At 49.7% G+C, this 21625-nt stretch overlaps 1 protein-coding gene across 1 annotated transcript; it reads right to left on the bottom strand.

Annotated features, from left to right (window-relative positions):
- Window positions 1–281: 281 nt before the first annotated feature.
- On the bottom strand, window positions 282–20827 carry Cdhr1 (cadherin related family member 1). The gene is made up of 17 exons (XM_026397044.2): window positions 20773–20827; window positions 20056–20151; window positions 18964–19109; window positions 17442–17492; window positions 16249–16338; window positions 14849–14935; window positions 13444–13560; window positions 12219–12362; window positions 10401–10479; window positions 8712–8812; window positions 6388–6591; window positions 5372–5524; window positions 3811–3975; window positions 3301–3368; window positions 2498–2726; window positions 1595–1852; window positions 282–815 (listed from the first exon to the last, which is right to left on the bottom strand). Exons 1-17 carry the CDS (start codon window positions 20825–20827, stop codon window positions 282–284), a joined length of 2577 nt encoding a protein of 858 aa, XP_026252829.2.
- Between the last annotated feature and the right edge of the window lie 798 nt (window positions 20828–21625).

Genomic DNA, 21625 nt, shown 5'->3' with positions numbered 1-21625 from the left:
GGACCCAAGCAACTGTGAATAGAAGATGCCTAGAGCTAGCTCCTTGTCAGTTCCTGGCCTCTGAAGAATGGGGAGCATCATGGCTATGTCAAGGATTGGGGGCACAGGGACATATTTGCTAAATGCATCCTGAAAAATTGCTTGCCCAAGGCCCAATCCAGAGACTTGTGTATGGGGTACAAAACAGGGGTGACCTTCAGAAACAGAGGAAGGGGAGCACATTGAGATCAGCAGGGTGGCTATGTTGGATAGGAAGGGAAGAAGGAGCCACAGGGTATTCTCTAGAAGTAAGCCTTGTTTGTATTTTTCTTCTCAAACTTTTGCTTGAGCTCAGAGACCAGAGTCAACTGGGTGGGGCTTCCCAAGGCCTCAGATTGAGGTGACTGTTGGGATCTCTCTGGGGTGAGGGATCCAGAGACTGTAGGCACCGTACAGCAGGTGACTGTGTTGGGCACCATTCTGGGGGGTGGAGGGAGAGCTGGAGCTGTGGGGGGCAATGGGCTTCCTGTGCTGTTATTGCAGTTCTCATTGGTAGGATCCTCTTTTAGCATGAACTTGGTGGCAGACTTGTCCTTCCTGAACTTGAGCCACTCAGTGCGGGCAGTGCGGGGTGCAGCAGGTCTGAAACGCTTGCGGAATACACGTCGCACGGGCTGGACCTTGTTGGACTTCTTGTTACGCCAGAAAGTGGCAGTGGAGATGAGGACGGTTATGGCCACAACAATGGCCATGATACCGGCCAGTACACCCACGGCCTTCATGGGGTTGTCCTTGGTTTGTATTAGGAAGGCAGCCATGGGGCTTCGGGACAGTGTCTGGAAGAGAAAGCCGTTGCCTGAGTTGAACTGTTCCCACTGGTCCCTGGAGGACAGAGTGGGGGCATGCACTTCCTTAAGCCTGATGGGATGAATCAGCATCCACTCCCCCCCCACTCCCGCAATGGCCCCATGCTGGGGATAGAACCCAGGGCCTTATGCTTGCTAAGCAAGAACTCTACCACTGAGTTACACTCCCAGGCCAAGCCTGATGTATTTTAAGAGAATTTGAGAATCTAATAAGTGCTATGGGCTTCTTTACAGAAAAAGTACATAGGGAGAGAGAACATAATGCAAATCATTCCCTAGGACAATCACTCAGGCAGAACATGATGCCAACAACCTCTTTTAGATTCAAAACATCTGTTTTGCTGGACGCTGTCCTTGAAGCATAGGATATTGTTTGTCTGTGATTACAGAGGAATTCACTAACATAAATGTATCAAAAATCCCTAAAGCGACGATTCTCTGCCAGACAACTACACATAATTATTTCACTTTTACTTTTCAACACTCGTGTGAAGAGGCATCATTATTTCCATTTTATAGGGAAAGGTAACAGAATCCTAGGAAAGCCTGAAGTCACACTATTTATAGGTATTGAAACTAGAATTTCAGTCCGATTCCCAAGGCTATTGGTTTGATGGCCTAGGGAGCCTTTGATAGCAATGAGCATTTTTTGGAGGAAGCCAGTAGATGATCCCTCTCCCTCTGCCTTTGTGTCAGAGAGGCCTGAGCTAGACTTCTGCTACCTTTTCCTTACTGTGCTTTGTACCCACCTCAGTGTCTGTGATGTCAATCTTGAGTAAGGCTGTGGTGCTGAAGGATGGGGAGCCTCGGTCCTTGGCCTGCACTTGTAAAGACCATGTGCAGTCCCCTCCAAGTGTGATGTTGTGCAGAGCATCGAGGGACCGGATGGAATTCTTGAGCCTGATCTCTCCTGTGTGTGCGTCAATTTCAAACACATTGGCTGGCTCCGCATGGGTGATGGAATAGTCCACCAGGTTGTTGGGTTCCTCTGCATCCTGATCTATGGCCTGTGCACAGAGAGGGACGGATAGAGCAGGGCCTGGGGAAGATACCTTTCTATGCTGGATAAACCAGATGTAATATGGAGCTTGGAAATGGTTGATTTTAATTGAGATGGATTAAGCTGGGAAAAAAATAGAAGGTATACACTGCCGTGAGTGAGGGGCTATGCTAGGTCCTGTATGGTTCCATTGCCAGAACAAGTCTAAGAAGTAGGTATTGGTGAATCTATACTATAGATGAAAAACTGAAAGCTTGGATACTAAGTGACTTGTCCAAAGGTAGAAATGGAAGGAGGGGAATTGGGATCCGAGGTCAATTCTATTGGGTTTCAGAGTTCATACTTTTTCTCCGTTGGGAAGACAGTGAAGCATAGTGGACAGAGCACTGCTCTGAAGGCAGGCAGACCAGCTATGTGAACTCAGGGAAGACAAACACTTAGCCCATTAGAACTTCCTGTTTTCCATTTGTAATGTCTTCTTTCTCAGAGGATTTTTCTGGGATAAGGTGGAGATGTGGTTACGTAAAACACCTCCATTGCCCCTAGTAGGAATCCATTACCTTTTATTTTAAACTAAATTGTTATGCTCCAGTGTCTCTCTCAGCTGCTAGAACCAGGCTTTTAGGGGAGCTCAGCTGCCTCCAAAACTCACCTCAATTTTCACTGGGGACCCCAGGACCATCGTCTTCTCCTGAATGCTTTTTCCAAATTGGGGATAGTGGTCATTGACGTCCAGTAGAGTGATGAATACTTCAGCCAGGCTGTACCTGCCCTCCATGTCCTCAGCCTTCACATAAAAGTTGTATCTAGCAGTGGCTTCAGCATCCAGGCTGGCCCAGGGCTGGGTGTAAATAAGCCCAGTGGACGGGTGTATCAGGAACCTGCCAGGCACAGAAAGAACAGGCACAGGATGTGTGTACATGTGTGCTTGTGGCACATGCACCCACTCATGCAAACATGTGCACATACACACATATGCACACACATCCATGCATGCAATGATAAGCAGATGAGCTGCCTCCAGGAAGCAGCAGGGAGGCATTATGAAGCTTCTCCCAGAAATCCTGCCTGCTCAGGTTCCATCCCTGCAGTCTAATGGGAGAGGAGGAGCTTAACAACCCCGAATTATAGCTCTTCTCCTATGCCCTGCTCCCTCCCCAAGCCCAGTACTGCTTGCCTAGCTCAGAAAGCCTCCTGCCTTAGCTCTAGCAGTGACCATGACCTTCTTTTCTCCTAAGCACCTTGCTTATTAAGTCCCCAGAAATCTCTGACTTGGGCTCTGTACTATTTCCCACTATTCATCACCACCCACCTTGCACACTCTGGAAGGCTCACTGTCCCACAACCCAGGCTCCCATGGCTTCCAGGTTCTTCCTGCCTTCAGCCAAAATACCTCCTCCCAACGCTAAATAAATCCCTTGCCTGAGGCTATGTCTGGGTTCTGGATCTACTTACAGGTCGGCCCCAGTCCCATAGATGGAGTATTTGACTTTGCCCCAGGGTCCTGTGTCTGGATCCACAGCCTGGAAGAGAGAAAACTCCCAGTGGCTCCTGTCCTGAGGTCAGGACATGTTGACAGCTCCCTAAGCAAGGGTTGCTTTCAATGGCAATGCAAGGGGGGCCTGGACTTTGCTCAGCTGAAGAGGAACTCACCAGGAGGCGGGAGACTGCCTGAGGACTCTAGTTTTCTTCCAGGGAGGTCTCAAGTGTTGGAGGAACCAAAAGGTTCAGATCTTCAAGTCATTTATTCCTCCTTTATACATGAGGAAGGGAACTGGATGGGTCCCATGGCCTGTGCATATGTCCTCAACACAGACCAGTGAAGGAACAGAGGCTAGAGAGGGCAAGCAGCTCAAAGTCACAGCTAGTGACTGTGGGCTTTGTGATTTAAACTGGAACCTGAATTTGTCTCACTTACAAGGCCCCTTACCCCACCCCAAGTCCTGGGGCCAGTCCCCAACTTACTGTGACAACTACCACGTTGGAGCCCCCTGGGGCATTCTCGGGGATCCTGGCAACATAGTAGTGAGAAGTGAACTTGGGGACATTATCATTGGTGTCCAGGAGCTGGATCACAATATCTGCCGTGGAACTGAACTTCTCTGGAGTATTCACTTCAATGGCCAGGAGCTGGAGGAGGAGGAAAAACTGAGGACTTGTCTGGATGGACAGTCACCTGCCCAGGGCCCTCCCACCACCTACTCCCCAGAACTGGTCCAGCACCCCTTGCCTTGTGTCTGTTCTTACTCTCCGCTTCCAAGAGGTTATTCCTGCCACTATCTGTAAGATCTCTCCTCATTCCTCCCTCACAGACAGCTCCTGTTTATATTTGAGCCAGTTTTTTGTTCTACTAATCTGCATATATATTCCTTTCTAGTTCCAAATTTTCTGACTATTCTTTATTTCTCCAAATAAAAACCAGGATAAGTTTTCTTACCTCCTCTCCAAAGGAAATTCTAAGTCAGAGTTAATTGGGGAGATAGTGAATTCTATATCAACCTAGGGAGAACTTGCATTTTTAAAACAAGGTACATCTTTACATATCTTGCCTTCTTTATATCCCTTTATGAAATTTTTGCATTTTTCATCATTTAAATACTACACGTTTCTTGTTATGGTAATTTCTAGAAGTCTTTTATTCTATTATATATTCTCTGTTTGATTGGGGGTATCAACTTGTAATTGAACATGTCAGCAATTCTGCTATTTTTCTAATGGTTTTTAAACCACTTCTCTTAGATTTTCTAAAGAAACAATTGTATCCCTTACAAATAATGTGAATTTTGGCTTCTTCTTTCTAATATTTATGACTTTTATTTCTTTTCTTTCTTTGGGAACAATGTTATTCCAAAAATCATGCTAAATAATAGTGGTGATGGCAGGCATTCATGCTTTGTTCCAGAGTTCATAGAATTCTTTTAATATTTCATTTTTAAACATGATGTTGGGCTACAGGTGTGTATGTGTGTATAAGTGCAATGATGACTTAAATAACATCAATGTAGTATTTATTGTTGATTTTTACTAACATATAACAAGTTAATATGTAATATTGATTATTTGTATACATTTATAATTTTACTTAATTTTAAGTGACATTAAAAAAGTATTTTTTCCCTCTTCAGCTAAGGGGGTTATCAGAACAAATGACAGATGTCAAAGACACATGAGAAAACATCTTGATAATCAAATGGTTTCTCTCTTTCTACTAACAGGCCAAATCTTGGTGGTAATTTTCTCTGACTCTCCACCCCTTGCATTCCTGGGCCTAGTTGTGGTGTAGGAGCTGGGATCTCAATGAAGCTAAGACCGTGAGCAGTCTGTAAGAGGCTGTCTGTACGCCACTCTTCTCCCCAACCAGACCTAGCACCTTCTCCCCATGTCAGCAGGAGGAGTAGAGGGCCAGGGAGAAAAAGAGTAGGACCAGGAAGGACAGGGGTGATAGGAGTCCCCTCAGGGATAAATCAATAATGGGATGAGCGCCCCATTACACTCCCCATTCAAGACAGTGCAAAACATCACTTACCTTAAAGGTTAACACCTGAGAGCTTTCAAAGTCAATGGCGTCTGAATTCTCCACAATAATGGTGACTTGGGCTTCATTTAGGACTGTCTGTGGGACCACTCGGAAGAGGCCTCTGGGTCCCACCAGCCGCAGGTTGAATTTGGCATTGGCTCCCTGGGCAATGGAGCATGGAAAGAGGAAACAGGGAAGATAAATGAGAACAGAAACACATCATGTACAGGTGCTAAGTGCCCTCAGCATACGGAAATGCCCTTATCTCTGAAAGATGAGTCATCTTTCTTTCTAAAGGTGCATTGATCAAGGATCAGAAAGATTTAGCAGGGTATAAGGATTAAGCAAGGTACAAACACATAAGACCCAGTTTCTGTGCTGGGCATGGGGGGTGGAAGGACATATTTGCAAACACCTGTTTGGAGGGTCAGATGCGGGGAGTTTTGTTTGACTGGCTTTTGCTTTTTAAAAAAATAATTATTGGTATATTATAACTATATATAATAATGGGATTCACTGCGGCATAGTTGTACATGTACACAACATTTTTTTTGTTTTATCTCAACATAATTTGATCAAATTCATTCCTCAGTGTCCTCTCCTTTGCCCTCTCCTTGCCCTTTCCTCCTCCCTCCCCCTGATCCACATCCTCTCTTCTACAGATCTCCCTTCTATTTTTATGAGATCTCTCTCCTCCCGACCCTTTTCTCTCTAGCATCTACATATGAGAGAAAACATTTGACACTTGATATTCTGAGCCTGGATTATTTCACTTAACATGATGTTCTACAGTTCCATCCATTTTCTTGCAAACGGCGTAATTTTCTTTTTCTCTGTGGCTTTTCATTTTTAATTGATTTTGAATTCCTTTATGCTGAGAAGATAATCTTTGATTGGCATTGTCCCTCTGCTCCGTCTTGATTATAACCTTTGGTTTCATTCACTTTGTGATCTGCCTGGCCCCTGCTACATAGGCAGTGACAGTTGACACAGAGCCAGTTAGTTTTGAGGGCAAGACCACGCACCTGATCAGAGTCATTGACGGTGATCTTGAGGCCCCGCAGGATCTCCCCCTGGGGCGGATGTTCATACATGGACAGCTCAAACTTGTTCTGAGGCCCACTCTCTCCATAGAATGTTGGTGGATGGTTGTTGAGGTCCACAATCCTGATGGTGACAGGGACGATGGCCTGGGCAGCTGGGCTTCCTGCAGAGCTGATCTCTGTCACCTGGGGTGGGGAGAGGTGGCTGTGGCTTTGTAGCAGATGGACTCTTGTTGGCCCCAATGGTCCTGTATAATCCCCTTTCTTTAAGTGTAGTCTGACCGAGCAACTTGCTTCTGACTGACAGCATACGGCAAAGATGATGGGCTATCACTTCATGGTTAGATTACATGAGATTGTAACTTCTCTTACTAGCAGAATCTCCCCTGATGGCTTTGATGAAGGAGGCAGCTATATTGGAGAGAGGCTCATGAGACAATGGGTGACCCCTAGCTAAGAGTCATCAAGGAACTAAGTAGTGTCAATAACCATGTGAGCTAGGAAGACAATCCTTCTACATTCCAGCCTCCAGATGAGACCCCAGTCTTGGTTGACAATCTGACTATAGCCATGAAAGTGACCTTGTAACCCAGGACCTAGTCAAACAGAACCTGGACCCCTGACCTACACCAACTGAGAGTATGGATGTATGCTGTTTTATGCCTCTGGGTTTGGGGTAATTTGTCATGAAGCATCGGATAACTAATAAAGGCTGAAGAACCAGGGCTGAGGGTCCATAGTATCTCATTAATAATGTGGCAAATATCTGAGCAAATATCTTCCAGGGCCTCCTTTCCCTTTTCTATCAGGATGATCTGGTCCTACAAGGACACTCTCCTAAAATGACTCCTTCACAGCCTGGCTGCTCCCCTAACCCTCTCCCTTCTCAGACGCCTGTGCCTGCTGTTTCCATTTCCTACTCCCACTGGTTTCTCACCTGTCCCACATTTAGATACTTCACACTGCCTTCCGTGCTGCACTCCACGCTATCACCTTTGCACCTTCCCAAGGGCTCCATTCCCTTGGAAAATGTGATTCTGCTCTTGGCAAGTTCTCCTCAACCTCTCTGATCCCTCCTGGGTTTCCTTCACCTGTCCTCCCTTGATGCTCCTGGGGATGTGGACTTAGCCAACTGCTCCTCTCTTCCCAAAGCCATTCTGGGTGCTCCCATTCCTTCCTGTGCCTTTCACAGTGAATATGGACACTCTCTCTTCTGAGTTCCAAATCTGCATGCCAGGTCCAAGCACCCAGACTCATCATTTCCTTCCTAATTAACTTGTAGCCTCTCCCATGCTCCTGATGGTAGTAGCATCCAGGTTTCATCTGACCACTTTGTATTTTGCAATTTGTCCCTTTCTGCCATTTCACCTCCCTTTACCTCTACAGGTCCTCTTCTGCTGACACCTTGAATGGTGTTTCTGTGTCCTGTTCAGTTCTCTTCAGATCCTAATTGAGTTCTCAAATGCTTGGCTAGCACTGGAGCCAGGATCCAGAGTCCTGGGCTTACCCCTTTCATACACAGACACACACTCTGAATTCCCATCCTAAGAGAGGATCCTACACTCCAAATTTTGAAACCTGACTGGTTACCAAGTAGCCACAATGAGCTTTCCAACACGAGACTATCAAAACCTTTCAGTGGCTCTTCATGTTCTTGGGAAGATCCAATAAAACATCATAGGTTATTGGAACTTTGAAGATAGTAAACAGCAGAGAATTAAGTTTAGTGTGGGACCCTCCTAAACACAGCTTCTGTGTGGCTGCACAAGTCACATTCCCTGCTTTAGAGAAAACCCATACCTCACATTCAGGCCCCTGATGCTCTGGTTCCCAACCTGGGATTCCTACTTTCCTTCTTCTGCATGCTTCCTGTGAACTCTGCTCCAGTCTCAACTGACTCCTTGTTGATTCCTTACCATTTCCTGTGTTATTGTCCCCAGCCTGGGCTTCCAGGGATTTTGTGGCTTGTAATATTTTCACTTACCCTCACCCACCATGGTTTCCTCCATCAGTCTCCACCTGCTGGGTCTTACTGGTGCTGGAGGCATTGCTGCTTCAGTCCTATTTCTTCCTATTTTTTCATAATTCCTGCTGTGTGTGCATGCATGTGCACGTACACACACACACACACACACACACACACACACACACACACGAGCTAAAACCTGGTGTAGGTGCCCAAAGTAGCAACATCTAGCTCCCTCCCAGACTGAGCCCCAGGGATCAAGGAGGGCCTGGGTCTCATTGCCTTGGTAGCCCTCCAGGGCTGGAGAGTGGGCAGGACTGGCAAAGCTAGAGGGGGTTACCTGTACATGCAGCTCATACACTTCCTTCCGGAGCTGGGCAGGGCTCTGCATGACCGAAATGGCTCCAGATGTCTCATTAATTTCAAAGTCTTCGTCACTACCTGTCAGAGAAGTCCCCTGCAGTTCAGCACAGGGCCACAGGGGGGTGTAGGGGAGTCATGCCACTCGCTTCTCAAGCATTAGCTAATTGGAGGTTTCCTTGTAGACCGCAAAACTGTTTTCATCTGTGTCTTGCCAATGAGGAAACTGAGTCTCATAGGGGCCAAGTTAACTTATCTAAGCTTACACAGCAAATGCAGACCGGGGCTTGAACTCACTTCTGTCTGGCTCTCAGGTTCCATACTGTATCCCTTCTCCTATGCATGATACTGTGTGTGTATGTGTGTGTGTGTGTGTGTGTGTGTGTGTGTGTGTGTGTGTGTGTGAGACAGAGCAAGGGAACAAAAAGGAGATAAAGACAGAGGGAGGTAAGGAAGAGGAGAGAGAAGGAAAGAGGGGAAGAAACTGAGGGTGTGGAGAGAGAAAGAGGAAAGAATAAGGAGATGGTGGGGAGCTGCAGAGGGAGAAGCAAGAACAGAGGCTGGGCCATGCCCTGTGACTGGGAAAAGGCTGCAGTGGTAGTGGGGCAGGAAGGTGCCCAATGTCTGTGTGCCTGGGGGAAGGAGCCTGTCTGGGATGGTGGACATGTTCATGCATGTGTGAGGTGCTGGAAGGCAAGTGTGTATCAGATGTGTCCTAGGACAGGGTGTGGGAGGTGGTAGTCTCTGGGTGAGAGTGTAAAGACGTGTGCACATCTGGAATCAGACTCCAGGTGTGATGACCTGGCCTCCTGTGGGCTGCAGAGACCACCTCAGGAACACTGCAGCCTGTTCAGCTGCTGCCCAGGTGTGGAAAGAGCACACTGCAGAGTTAAAAGACCTGGGTTTAAATCCAGAGGTAGGGACTTGGGTGCCAGTTTAGCTGCTCTGAGCCTCCGTTTCCTCATCCATATGTAGGGCTAGTACTAGGGTCATACCATATCATCACTGTGCTTATTTATTCAATTCAACTATATGCTCTAGTCAAATATTTAAAAGAATGAGAAAAAAAGTACAGAAATTCCAAGAGTATAAGAAATGTTGCCACTCTCCAGGTACAGTGGCACATGCCTATAATCCCAGTGACCCTGAGGCAGGAGGATTACAAGTTTGAAGCCAACCTCAGCAATTTAGCGAGACTCTAAGCAACTTAGTGAGAACCTGTCTCAAAAAACAGAACAAAACAAAAACAAAATAAGATTAAATTAAAAATGAAAAGGTCTGGGGAGGTGACTCAATGGTAAAGTGCCCCTGGGTTCCGAACCCCAGCACCTCCCCCCCACACACACACAAAAGAAAAGTTGCCACTTATTGCCATCCACAAAGGTGTGTTCAGGGTGAAGGGAATGAGAATCAGTGGGGACTGTGTGGCTCTCAGGACCCCACTACTGTTCCTGCTGTTGCTAGACTGCAGCACATTTGTCACCTCCTGAAGGGCCCAGATGGCCTTCTCTATCACATTTTGTCCTGGCCCACAAGGTTATAGCATGGGCTGCCTAGAGACCCTCAGACCTCAATAGGTAGGGAACCAGAACCCAGAGAGGGAGAGGAAGTTTTCTGTGGTCACCAAAAGAGTCAGAGCTGTACTAGACTCTAGCTAGACTAGACTCACCGTTCACGAGGCTGTAGACAATGTGGTTGGGTTTGCCCCGATCTCCATCCATGGCCACCACTGTCAGCACCTCTGAGCCCTGGGGAACAGAAGCAGTTGCTTGAGGCTAATGGTGACACTGGGGGTTCCCCCTCCCCAGAAACTGCCCCATCACAGAAGGGAAGTGCCACCCCCACACAGGCAAAGAACCAGGCCTCTGGGTAGCCCTGAACTGTGACGCTGCCCCACTCTGCACTGACCTCCCAGGTCAGGAGGAGGCTCAGGCTTCACTGACCTCCCAGGGCTGGAGGGACAGCCTGAGCCTCCCTTCTTCCTGGCCCACAAGGTTATAGCATGGGCTGCCCAGAGACCCTCAGGCCTCCAGACTGATTCCAGTCCCCTAGGCCACACTAGCCTCACTCTGCTGTCCCCCACTCTCTGGCCTCACCCTGCTGCCCGCTCCATCTTTTGCCCTCACTCTACTCTAGAGGTGCATGAGGGAGAGATGAGAGGGGTGTATCCCAAGATCACCTTAAATGCAACATCTCACATTTTGTACTTTATCCTATGGCCCCTGGAGATGGGTTACTGAGAGGAAAAAGTCCAGTTTGACCTTGCCCCTTTCTAAGTACCTTACTTGGGACCTACCCTCTTGCCTGACTACTCAGGGCTACATCTGAACTGGGTTCAGCTGCTGCCTTCCCTCCATAGCCAACCCCAAGCCTGGACCCTCAACACCTCTGCTGCCCTTAGCTCTTCAGCATGTGGGTCTGGGGCTCTCCCAACCCATCTTGCAGCCTGCACTAAGGGCAGCCAGTATTTCTCCCTCCCATTCTCTGTGCTTGTCTCTAGCTCTATGTTCTCAGTTTCTTTGTTTCATGGAATTGGGAACAATCAGGGAAAGGGGAAAGTGAAAGTTGAGAAGGCAAAATAATTGCACAGAGTTGTTGCATCCACTGTGGGCCAATTGAGGTCTGGCTCCGTACTGCTCTGCCTGCAGGGAGCCCATTGTACAGCTGGGAGGCACTTAAATACACGGATGTACTCCAAGAATGGATGAGCTCAAGGTGGGGTGTGCCGTGCATGCTGTGGGAGCAGAGGGGAGATGCCTACATCTTAACACCAAATGTGCAGCAGTGCCGGAGCTGAACTGAGGAGGAGGGGCATCAAGTGATGTAGTAAGATGGGGTGGGGTACTCAAAGGATAGTAAGGTTCCTGGTGTGGCAGGGAGGCTGAGTCTCACAAGCCAGCCTGGAGAAACTGACCACTGGGGATTCACCCACAGACCAGAACACAAGAACAATTGCCGAAGCACCAGGGACAGACTACGTGCGAAGGAGGTAGAGATTGGCCTTCCAGCTGGACCTGGGTTGGATGCCTCACAAGGGTCACCGTGATTCACACAGCAGATGATGGAAGAAATGCTGGTTGGAGAGTCCCTAGGCTATACGTTTGGGGCTGTGGAGGCACAAAGGAAACCTCACCCTCCAAAGGTATAAGAAAGGCCCCATCTCAAACAAGACTGTTGGCCACTCGCCATCCTCTCTCTCTGATCTTTCCGGGGGGCTAACATTTGCAGCCAGGCTGGCGTAAACTTGCATGAATGTAGGACTGCCTGGCATAGCCTCAGTGCCCAGAAGCATGCTCCACACTGGTATGGGCTTCCTCCTCCTGGTTCATGGGCTGAGCCTAGTCCAGAGCCAGCCTCTGTATGAAGGGGGTGTTCCCAGGGAGCAGGGTGAGTCCAGCCATCCTCAGCATGGGGCCCCAAGAAATCACAAGGGGACAGGGAAGGAAACATCTGGAGGGGACACTGGCTGAGGGGCAGAGCCACTCACCGGCAGGGTGTCTTCATACACGTAGCCATAGTAGGGTGTGCCCACGAAGACAGGAGGCATGTCCTGAACGTCCTCCACATTGACTGTGACAGTGGTGGTGGCTGAAAACACGATGTCGGCCCCTCGAAGCTTGCCCCCGCCATCCTGAGGAAAAACCAGGACCACAGAAGGATAATGAAGACAAGCTGGGCTCAGGAGTGGGATAGACTCCATAGGAGTCTGGCACCTGCCATCTGCTGGCTGCGGGGCCATCTGCCCTCTCTGAGCTTCTGTTTGCTCCTGTGTCAATGCAGTACTTCTCCTCTCACAAGGATGTTGGGGAGATTAAATGAGATGATGCACGAAGGTTTTCAACCAGGGTCTGGTGTATACTAGGGTCCTCTGGATACAGGAGTGGTTCTTTTTCCAGGACCTCATGTGAGCAAGTGCCAGAGGAGGAGGAGGTCAGGGCTAAATTCTCATTCCCAGCCCCAAACCAAGCCTGGAACACCTGAGTAGCCATGACAGGTCCAGCCTGAGTTGGGTGCCATAGGGGCACATGGGAGTTGTTTCCTTATCCTGAGCAAGCCTAACAGAAGTGTGCAGTGAGTTGAGCCCCCACAGAGGAACCAGTAGGTGGGCCCTACTTGTAATTCCTGATGGAGGCCGTAGTGGGATGACCTCTAGCCAATATGTGACCTGTAAAGGGCTTCCTGCAAAAGAAACTTCTAGGCCTAGAGGGATAGCTTTTGCTCTCAGGGGGGAAGAGGCTTGGTTGAGCCCTGCTGATTCCTGGCTCCCACACCATGCACTTCAGAAATGTGAAGAACTTAGTTACTAACTTCTGGGGCAGGCAGGTGAGGAAACAGAGGCTCAGAGAGAGTAACTGCTCACATGAAGAGGAGGAGTGGGGTGAGCAAGCCTGGCCAGACAGATGGAAGGTCCCAGAGGCCAGGTTGTGGAGGGTGTGAGGGGATCACTTGGTCCTACCTAGCTGATCCTGGCTATCAGTCTTGAAGGGTCATATCCTCTCCCCTGGAAGGGCATATATCCTCTCCATCCCATAGGCATCAGTCTCCTTGGAGAATAAGTCCTGACAAAAGTTTTTAAGTAGCTGCCTCTCCTCCCTCCTTAATTCCCGTTATGCCTCCTGCTCTGCAAACTGCCCTCCTGCTGCACAACCTCACTGTGTTCCAGGACAGTTCAGAACAGACTAGATGCTCCTCTGTTTCTCACTCTCTGTTACCTTGGCAATCACAGTGACAAGATGAGTCTGGGACTTCTCATAGTCCAGAGTGGCTCTGGCCTGCAAGCGCAGCACTCCGCTCTGGCGATCCAGGGCAAATGTGGTGGAGTGCAGGTTCTGTAAGAATCAGGGAGGCACTGGACCTGAGGGAGGACCCCAGGCTGCCCAGGAATGTTCACTCTGAAGGGTTCTCATGGGCCCTTGTCCAAGGAACTCTGGTTTGGGGGCTGAGGTTCCAACTTGAGGGCGCCCAGCCCTCTTGGCCCCCAGGATACCCTCATAGATTGGGCTTAGGACTTTCTCTCCCACCATTTTTGTCAAAACCAGAATGTTCTCTCCAAGCAGGGCCTTAGATTTTTCTCTCTGCTCAGCTGGAAAACATGGGATTCAGCCTTTGGCCTGAAGGTACCAGCAGGTAGAAACGTGCGGATGGTACTCTGACTGAGAGGGCATTGGAACTTCAGTGTCATGGTGAAGGGGGGAGCCTTGGGGACCTTCAAGCCACGTGTAAGGGCTGTGCCTGTCCAGGGCAGCTCCTGCTGGGAGCAACAAAGGATGATGAGCCGTCTGGAGGAGGCCAGCAGGAGCACTCACCTCTGGTGGGGGTGCTCAGGAGGCCACAGGTTTAGGTATTAAGTGCCAGGTGCCGTGATTGGAGTTTTGTGCACATTTAATCCTCACAGTTGTTCAGTGAAGATATGTTTTTATCTTTCCCATTTTACATGTGAGGGAACTGAGCTAGAAAATTCAGGTAAAGTGTTGAAAGTACATAGTGGTAAGTGGGGGATCTCTCCAATACCTGTGGAGTTGAAGGTGTGTTCCTTCAGAACCTGTACCAAGCTGTACACTGAAAATTGTCAGGGTGGGTGACCAGATGCAGAGAAGAGGAAGTGGCATGGAAACAGCAGCCATGTCAGAGAGGTAGTTGACTTTTAGGAGAACAGATAGGGGTGGGGGTTACAGGGGAGGGGTCCCTGCCTTTGTCAGGGCAGCACCGATGGACAAGGGTGGGGGTCAGGGCATAGTAGCTCTTATTCTGAGAGTTGTTCCCTCTGCCCTTTTTTCTATGGAACATTGTAGTCCCAGATAGGTTTCTCCTACCCTGTGTGAGTACAGAGTGTCTGAGGCTTATCCTGGGGAAGATTCTGGGGGAGCCGAGGGCTAAGGGTCACAGGATCTCCATAGGAGTGAGTTGGAACAGGCCAACTCAGAGGCAGTTACGATGGGGAAGTCAGGAAGAAGCCTGCTATCCCTCTCAGGTCCTGACCTGTCTGTCCCAGACCTGTGGATGCTCTTTGGGAACAGTAGAGGGCACTGGTCTAAGGTTCCTGATGATTGAAGGGACGATGTCCAAGTGTCCCCTCCACCCCAGAACCCTGGGTGCAACCTATGCATCCCACCTTACCTGCAGGAAGTAGGTGACACTCCCTCCAGAGCCAGCGTCCTTGTCCACTGCATGGACCTTGAAGATGCTGCTTCCAGCAGGTGTGTCCTGAGGAGCCACAGCCATAGGGAAGGGTCAGGGGCCAGAGGCATAGGGAAGTGGTGAGATCAGGGGACTGAGGGGCTGAAGAGGTGGCAATGACATATGCAAGCCTCCAATGGGGGAAGGACAGAGATGGAGGAGACATGTTGAACTGAATGCAGGAAAGATGGGGAGGAATGGGAGAGAGAAAGACATGGCAAGGGACTGGGGTGCCCAATGAGAAAGCAGAAGAAAGGACCAAGATCCCAAGTAGATGAGGGGTTTAAATATGAAACTGCAATCTGCAAATGAGGACACGGTTCACAAACATGGACATACTTAGGATCACCAGGGACCCCACACACAGACTTTAGAACAAGAATGAAATGGGTTTCTCTTGCTGACTTTGATTTTAAACTTTGAGAATTTTTGGTGTTGACAAGGGTCAGGGAGACAAACTCTTCTGTATGTTGTAGGGCAGGAAGTGAACAGGTGACCTGGAAAAGCACCTTGGATACAGGTATTTATGCTTTTGAGCCAGTAACTTCAAATCTTGGGGTTCTATCTTAAGAAAATAACTTTTCTCTCCTCCTCCCTCCTTCCTCTCTCCCTTCCTTCCTGCCTTCTCTCTTTCTGTGGCTGGGAATGGAACCCAGGGCCTTGAGCATGCTAGGCAAGCACTCTAACACTGAGATATACCCACAGCCCTTTAAGGAAATAATCTTAATTAAAGAAAAGAAATCCTGTATGCTCAGAGGTTGATATTTCTTATAATATCAAAAATATAAATTTTTAATATCCAAGCATAAAGAAATGAGGTAATGAAGATGGATTGTTCACTTGGTGGAAGCTTTCAAAATGATAACTTTTCAATGAATGAGGAAAAATTTCTAGGGCATAAATAAAGTGCAAAATAAGATATTGATAGCATTTGTTTACTATATTCACAATTATGTCCAACAAAAAATGAAAAAAAAAACCCTATCATCACACAAAAATTAAAAGAATATATACCAAAATGTAACAAGTTCTCAGGTTGGAGGGGTTGAGCGTGATTTTCAAAACTATTCCCTCCTACTTTTCTATAAGTTACACATTTCTACAATTAACATGCATTAATTATAATGATAAGTAGACATTCTTTTGGAATAAAACCTAATGTGGGAGGGCAGAGAGGCAGAGGTAGGGGAGGACACAGAGGCGTGGGCTCTCTAGAGGGCAGCAAGTGAAGGGAAGGACACTCCAGGCCCTGGTTCCCTGGGCCAGAGCATACAGCAGCTCCAGTGGGCAGGCTGTGGGCCTGAGGAGGGGTGTCTTCCCTGTCCAGTGGCTCCTCTTACCTCAGGAACCAGGACGACATAAGGCTCTTGGATGAACCTGGGTGCCTCGTCATTGGCATCTGTCACTAGGATCACGACTTTTTCTGCCACCTGAGAAAGGGCAGAGTGATCAGGAGTCAGGGCAGTGAGACTTTCTGGGGGCTAAAAGGATGGTGGCCTCTAATACCCCCAGGTATATGTTCCTACCCATCTCTTCTTTCTCTCTCCTTCTCTCCCTTCCTTTCTTCTTTTATTTATTCATGCAACAAATCTTATTAATGCCAAGCACTGTGTTCCACTCTGGTGACAGCAGACAGTCTGAGGCACATTATTTTGCAGTGGCCATGGTGGCTTGGATATGCGGTAAAGACCAGCATATTCTCCCCTGCATGGAACCCCTCAAGAGCACCATGGCCTGTGTAAATGCATCCCTTTGGACTGTGTGTGCTGCATCTAAAGGCCCTGGGAAGCCGCAGGTAGCTGGGGCTGTGGTGGTGGATAGTAGGGAGGTTTCTCAGAGGAGTGAATATTAATCCCTGTAGCAGATTGGCCAGAGGAAAGAGGTAGAATTGGGTGGTGGGCTGGGAAGAAGGGGCCATGTGTGCAAGGGCAAAGAGGACTGAGATAGTGAGTTCAGAGAATAGAGGAGATGCTAAGTCATGGATGAGAGAGAGAAGCTGAGCAAGGCAGATGGTGCCTGACGGGAGGTCCTGCATGTCTGAGTGAAGCTTGGATTTCATCCTGAGGGTGGTGGGAGCCAGCTGTTGGCACTTGCTTTTAGAGTTACAAAGCAAAGGTTGGGGGAGGGGTGTTCAGATCTACATTTCACAGCGATGTCTCTGGTGGCACTTTGGGTGTGGATTGGGATGGCTGGGGGAGCCAGTGGGTGTGAGGCAGATGAGAAGAACTCCTGGGTGGTCAGTGTTTAGTTCAGCTCCAGCAAGTGGAGCAGATAGGGGCGCAGGGTTGAGGAGTTGCTATGGAATGTGGATTAGACCCATAGAAGGTCAGTGGAGAGAACTTGCTCTCAGTTCTCTCCACCTTGCTTCTTTCTTTCACACCTCACTTCAGCTCTCTGCTCTGGGCAGTTTGGGCAGGTCTTGTTGGACCCTGGATTGGATTTACAGGAACCCTCAAGTGGGCTAGGGGAGGAACCATGCTCTTCTCAGGCCCAAATGCTACATGTTGCTAGGGCAGCTCAGGAGCGCACTCACCAGGTTCAGGCCGTCAGAAATGCTGATGATGACTTCAATCTCATCCTCCCTCTGTGAAGCACAGGAACTGAGTGAGTGTCTGGGAACCTGACACGCCTTGGGGATGCTGGGGCTAGCAGAGCTTTTCTTGGACCATCAGAGGAGGCCTGGGCATGTTGAGGAAGCCCTGGAGCAGGGCCTGGTGGTGGCAGTGCACCCAGTGTGGCTGAAAGCTGCCTCTTGCCAGGCTTGAGATTTGGGGGATTTATGTATCAGGGGTTCTCATAGACCCAGAGCAACTGATGGGGCCCCAACAGGAAATGCTCTCCTGCTCGAGTGGGAGGAGAGGCCAACTCAGCTGGAAGAAGAGGACATCCTTTCTTTTCTTTTCCTTTACCTCTCCCTTATCTCTCTGCACCTCCCCATATCCCAGAGATCTGCAGTGGTCTATGCCCATGTTGTCTCAAGAGCTCCCCAGGACATTGTGTGAACCTCTATAAGGTCACCAGATCCCTGTGGGTGCCAGGAGTGCTGTTTCCACAGTAGTCACTGAGTCCTTTTTTCCCTTTCTCTATCCTGCCTGAGGCTAGTGGATTCTGTCATTGAAGCAGAACTGGCAGCAGCCCCACAGCTGAGGTCTAGTTATGTGGCCAACTAGGCTGACCAGCCTGCTGTGGGGTTATTTATTTATTTATTTATGGTCCTGGGGATTGAACCAAGGGGCACTCTATCACTGAGCTACATCTCCAGCCCTTAAAAAAAAAAAAAGCTGGCTTTGAATTTATAATGCTTCTGTTCTGAATCACTGGGATTACAGGTGTGTGCCACTGCACCTTGCCTAGTGTCGGGTCTTTAAAGAGAAAGGAATCCCCTGCCCTGTCATTGGTAGTTTCAGATGTATGCAGAAGGAAGGAGGTTTTCCAAACTCAGACATTCTCTCAACCACTCTTTCCAGTCCTGATCTGCTGAGCTTCCCTATGGTTTATAGGATCAGTCTAAGGACTGGCTTCAAAGACCACTGCAGGAAAGACCACTGCAGGAAATTTCTTTCAGAAACCTCAAAGTGCAAACATTTTCACCTTTCTTTTTCTTTCTTTTCTTTTTTCTTTCTTTCTTTTTTTTTTTTTTTTTGGTATCAGGGATTAAACTCAGGGGTGCTTAACCATTGAGCCACATCCCCAGGGCTTTTTATTTTTTATTTTGAAAAGTTGCTGAGGCTGGCTTTGAAATTGAAACCCTCCTGCCTCAGCCTCCTGAGGTGCTGGGATTACAGGTGTGTGCCACCACACCCAGCCAAATATGTCTTTTTAATTGCTCAAAAGATTAGCAGGGCTGGCAGTTGCTTTTGAAAGCCCCCCCCCCCTTGAGATCAAAGTCTCCTCTGTAATGGAAAGCAGCCCAGAGGCAGAGCTGCTGTTCTTGGGCAGCCTCAGCATCACCACCCTCAACCCCTTTGGTCCCCTGCTCTGCAGAGAGGATCTGACACATACTGGCATGCTCTAGCAGGCAGCAGCCCTAAAGGGCTTCCCACACATCCCCATACCTCTCTGTCCAGCTCTTCAACCAGAGTGATGTTTCCAAAATTGGGGTCAACAGAAAAGACGCTTCTGGTGCTGGGGTCAAAGCTGATGTGATAGGAGACCGGGTCTCCCTCTGGGTCTGTCCCATTCAGTGTGTACACATGGGTACCTGGAGAGAGCACAGTGAGGGAAACCTAGAACCTGGGACCCAATTTATCCTGAAAGTGGCAGTTGCTCAGAACCAAGGATGCAAATGTTTATAGAGTGACTGTTCAATTAAGCACCTAAGGTGCTGCCCTGAACTGGGAGCTCCTGACTGGCTTCACCCCTCCTGGCTTCTTCCCACTTTTTATCTTTATTCTTCACAACTGTCAGATGTTATTATCAGCCACTTTGCTGACTGTAATCTGTAAAACAGATTATGGAGGAGGTTCAGGTCTGCTGTGCCTAGTTGACTCTAGTGACTATTTCCCTCTGTCTAAAATGACTTCTCTCTCTGGAGCCAAGACTTGGGAAGAGGGGGAGGGTTATCCCTGGGGTGGGGGAAGCAAGGAGACAAGGGAGCAGTACTGAAGGCAGGAAGTCACTTGGAAGACTTCAGGGATTTCTGAAGGTAGGTGCTGCTTAACTTGCTCCTCCTTTTCTTTAGGAATACCAACGCTGATAGAGTAAGGAAGAGGGGCTGCGACCCTTTCTTACTCCTCGCTATCTCTTTATATTTCAGCTGGTTGGAACTTGGTGGCTCTTTTTAAAGTCTAGAGAGCTGAAGCTCAGGGAAGTAAATATATTTGTTTAAGGGCACAAAGCCCCTAAGGAGCAGAGCCTTACCGCCAAGTTGCAGACCACTGACTGCCCCCAGGGGCCTACCCTGTCTTCAGGCTCTCTCCCCGGTCTCCTGGACTGTCCCGGCTTAGGTCGCCATGGCAGCGGTGACCTCTTTTCCTGACATTGCCCTGGGGAACTTGGAGGACAAACAAGGAATCCCCCAGGGGCATGCGCAGCCTTGAGCTAGGCACCCCGTAAGCTCAAAGGAGTCATGGTTGCGTCTCTGCATCCAGGGGAATGCAACGTACTCTCTGGGAGACCTGGGGTGGGGGTGGGGGTGGGCTACTTACCCACAGGGGTGTCCTCTGGGAGGCTGAATAGGGCCATGTTTCCATTGGTGCTGCCCACTCCGTTGTCAAAGAAATGGGGGGCAAAGTTGGCCTGGACTAGAAAGAAGAAAGGAAAGATCCCCCAGACACCCCGGGAGAGCTTCGCACCAGCGTGGTCATTGGTCAGACCCCACTAGTGCGAAGAAGAGCGCTCTGTCTCTCCAACTTCTGCGCACGGAGGGTCCCCGCTGGGCGCGCCGGACAGTGCACCCCTACCCCCGCAACTCCAATGGGCTCCGACTGCGCTCCAGCGTCTCCAAGACACCACATTATCCCGGCGTTTAGGAGCGAGGTGGCGCCCAATCCCATCAAAGGGAGGACTGAAAACTCTTGCTCAGAAAGTGCCCCGACAAGGTCATACTGCGAGGCAGGATACCTTCCCTTGCCCCTCCAAGCCATCGAAGTAGTTAGTCAATCTCCCACCCTGCGTCCGAGGAAGGGAGAGCCCCAAGGGTCTAGCCCCACACCGCGGGGCTCTGGGTCCTCTCCTCTGGAGAAGCGCCCCAGGAGCGCCCACGATCTGGCCGGGCCAGACAGCTGGAAGGACTTCTCCCGCCCCCGACCCGCAGCCCGAGTTTCACTCTGGAAGTGGACGATGTCCCTGAGTCCACCCAAGTCGCGCCGTCCCCCATTCTCCCTGTCACCCACGGCGGCCGGAGAGGCCCAGCAGCCACTCACCCAAGCAGAAGGGCAGCAGCCCCAGCGCCAGGACGGCCCGCGGCCTGCGCCTCATGTCTCCGCGGGTGGGTAGTGAGCTTCACCGCCGCCGAGGCTGGGAGCAGGAGCATCAACCATGCCCTGGATCCGCGAGGAGAGCAGAGACGACAATGGGGGTGGCTGCGGCTGCGGCGGTAGCAGCGGGAGGGGGCGCGGGGCGGGAGTGCCGGGTGGTGCGAGGGCGCTAAGCGGATGACAGGGCTCGGATCTGTGCAGCTAGAGCACTCCTGCCCGCCGCCTTATGAGACCAATTAGTGGGAACGGAGCTGAGGGACCTGCACCTAGGTGCCGGCAGGAGGGCTGACAGGACTGTCCTCCCTCCACCACGCCCCCTTTGCTCAAGCCTGGCGCTCAGAAGCCTCAAAGTGCAGAGACAGGGCATTATGGAGGGAAAGGAGTGTCTTTCCCCTGGTTGCCCTGAAAAGGCTGTTGGAAAATTGGGGCTTCCCTGGGTCCCCAAGTCCTGGGGAGGGCTAGGGCTCCACCCCAGTTTTCCTTTTTCATGAACTTCTTCTGTGAGTTTCAGGGAATTCAGGACTTCTTGAGCATTCTTGAAGACAAAACAGTGGGCGGGGAAAAAGCCCAGACTTGGTCTAAAGGGATATCTGGAGGAGAAGTGAAAGGAGAAAGAGATGGAGAGGTTTGGGGAGGCATTGACTTAGCAATCTAAATGGGTGCCAGGAACCACATTCCTAAAGGCTTTGAAGGTGAGACCAAAAGATGGGGAACAGGTGGTGAAGGGTTATCAGGGCCTCCTTTCTGGGATCCCAGGAATGCCTGCCCTGCCCTCCAGGTGAGGCCAGCTCTCCCAGAG

This window comes from Urocitellus parryii, chromosome 5 (assembly GCF_045843805.1).
Source record: "Urocitellus parryii isolate mUroPar1 chromosome 5, mUroPar1.hap1, whole genome shotgun sequence".
Taxonomy (NCBI): Eukaryota; Metazoa; Chordata; class Mammalia; order Rodentia; family Sciuridae; genus Urocitellus; species Urocitellus parryii.
Note: the sequence above shows the minus strand (reverse complement) of the source record. Positions and strands in the feature narration are given on the sequence as shown.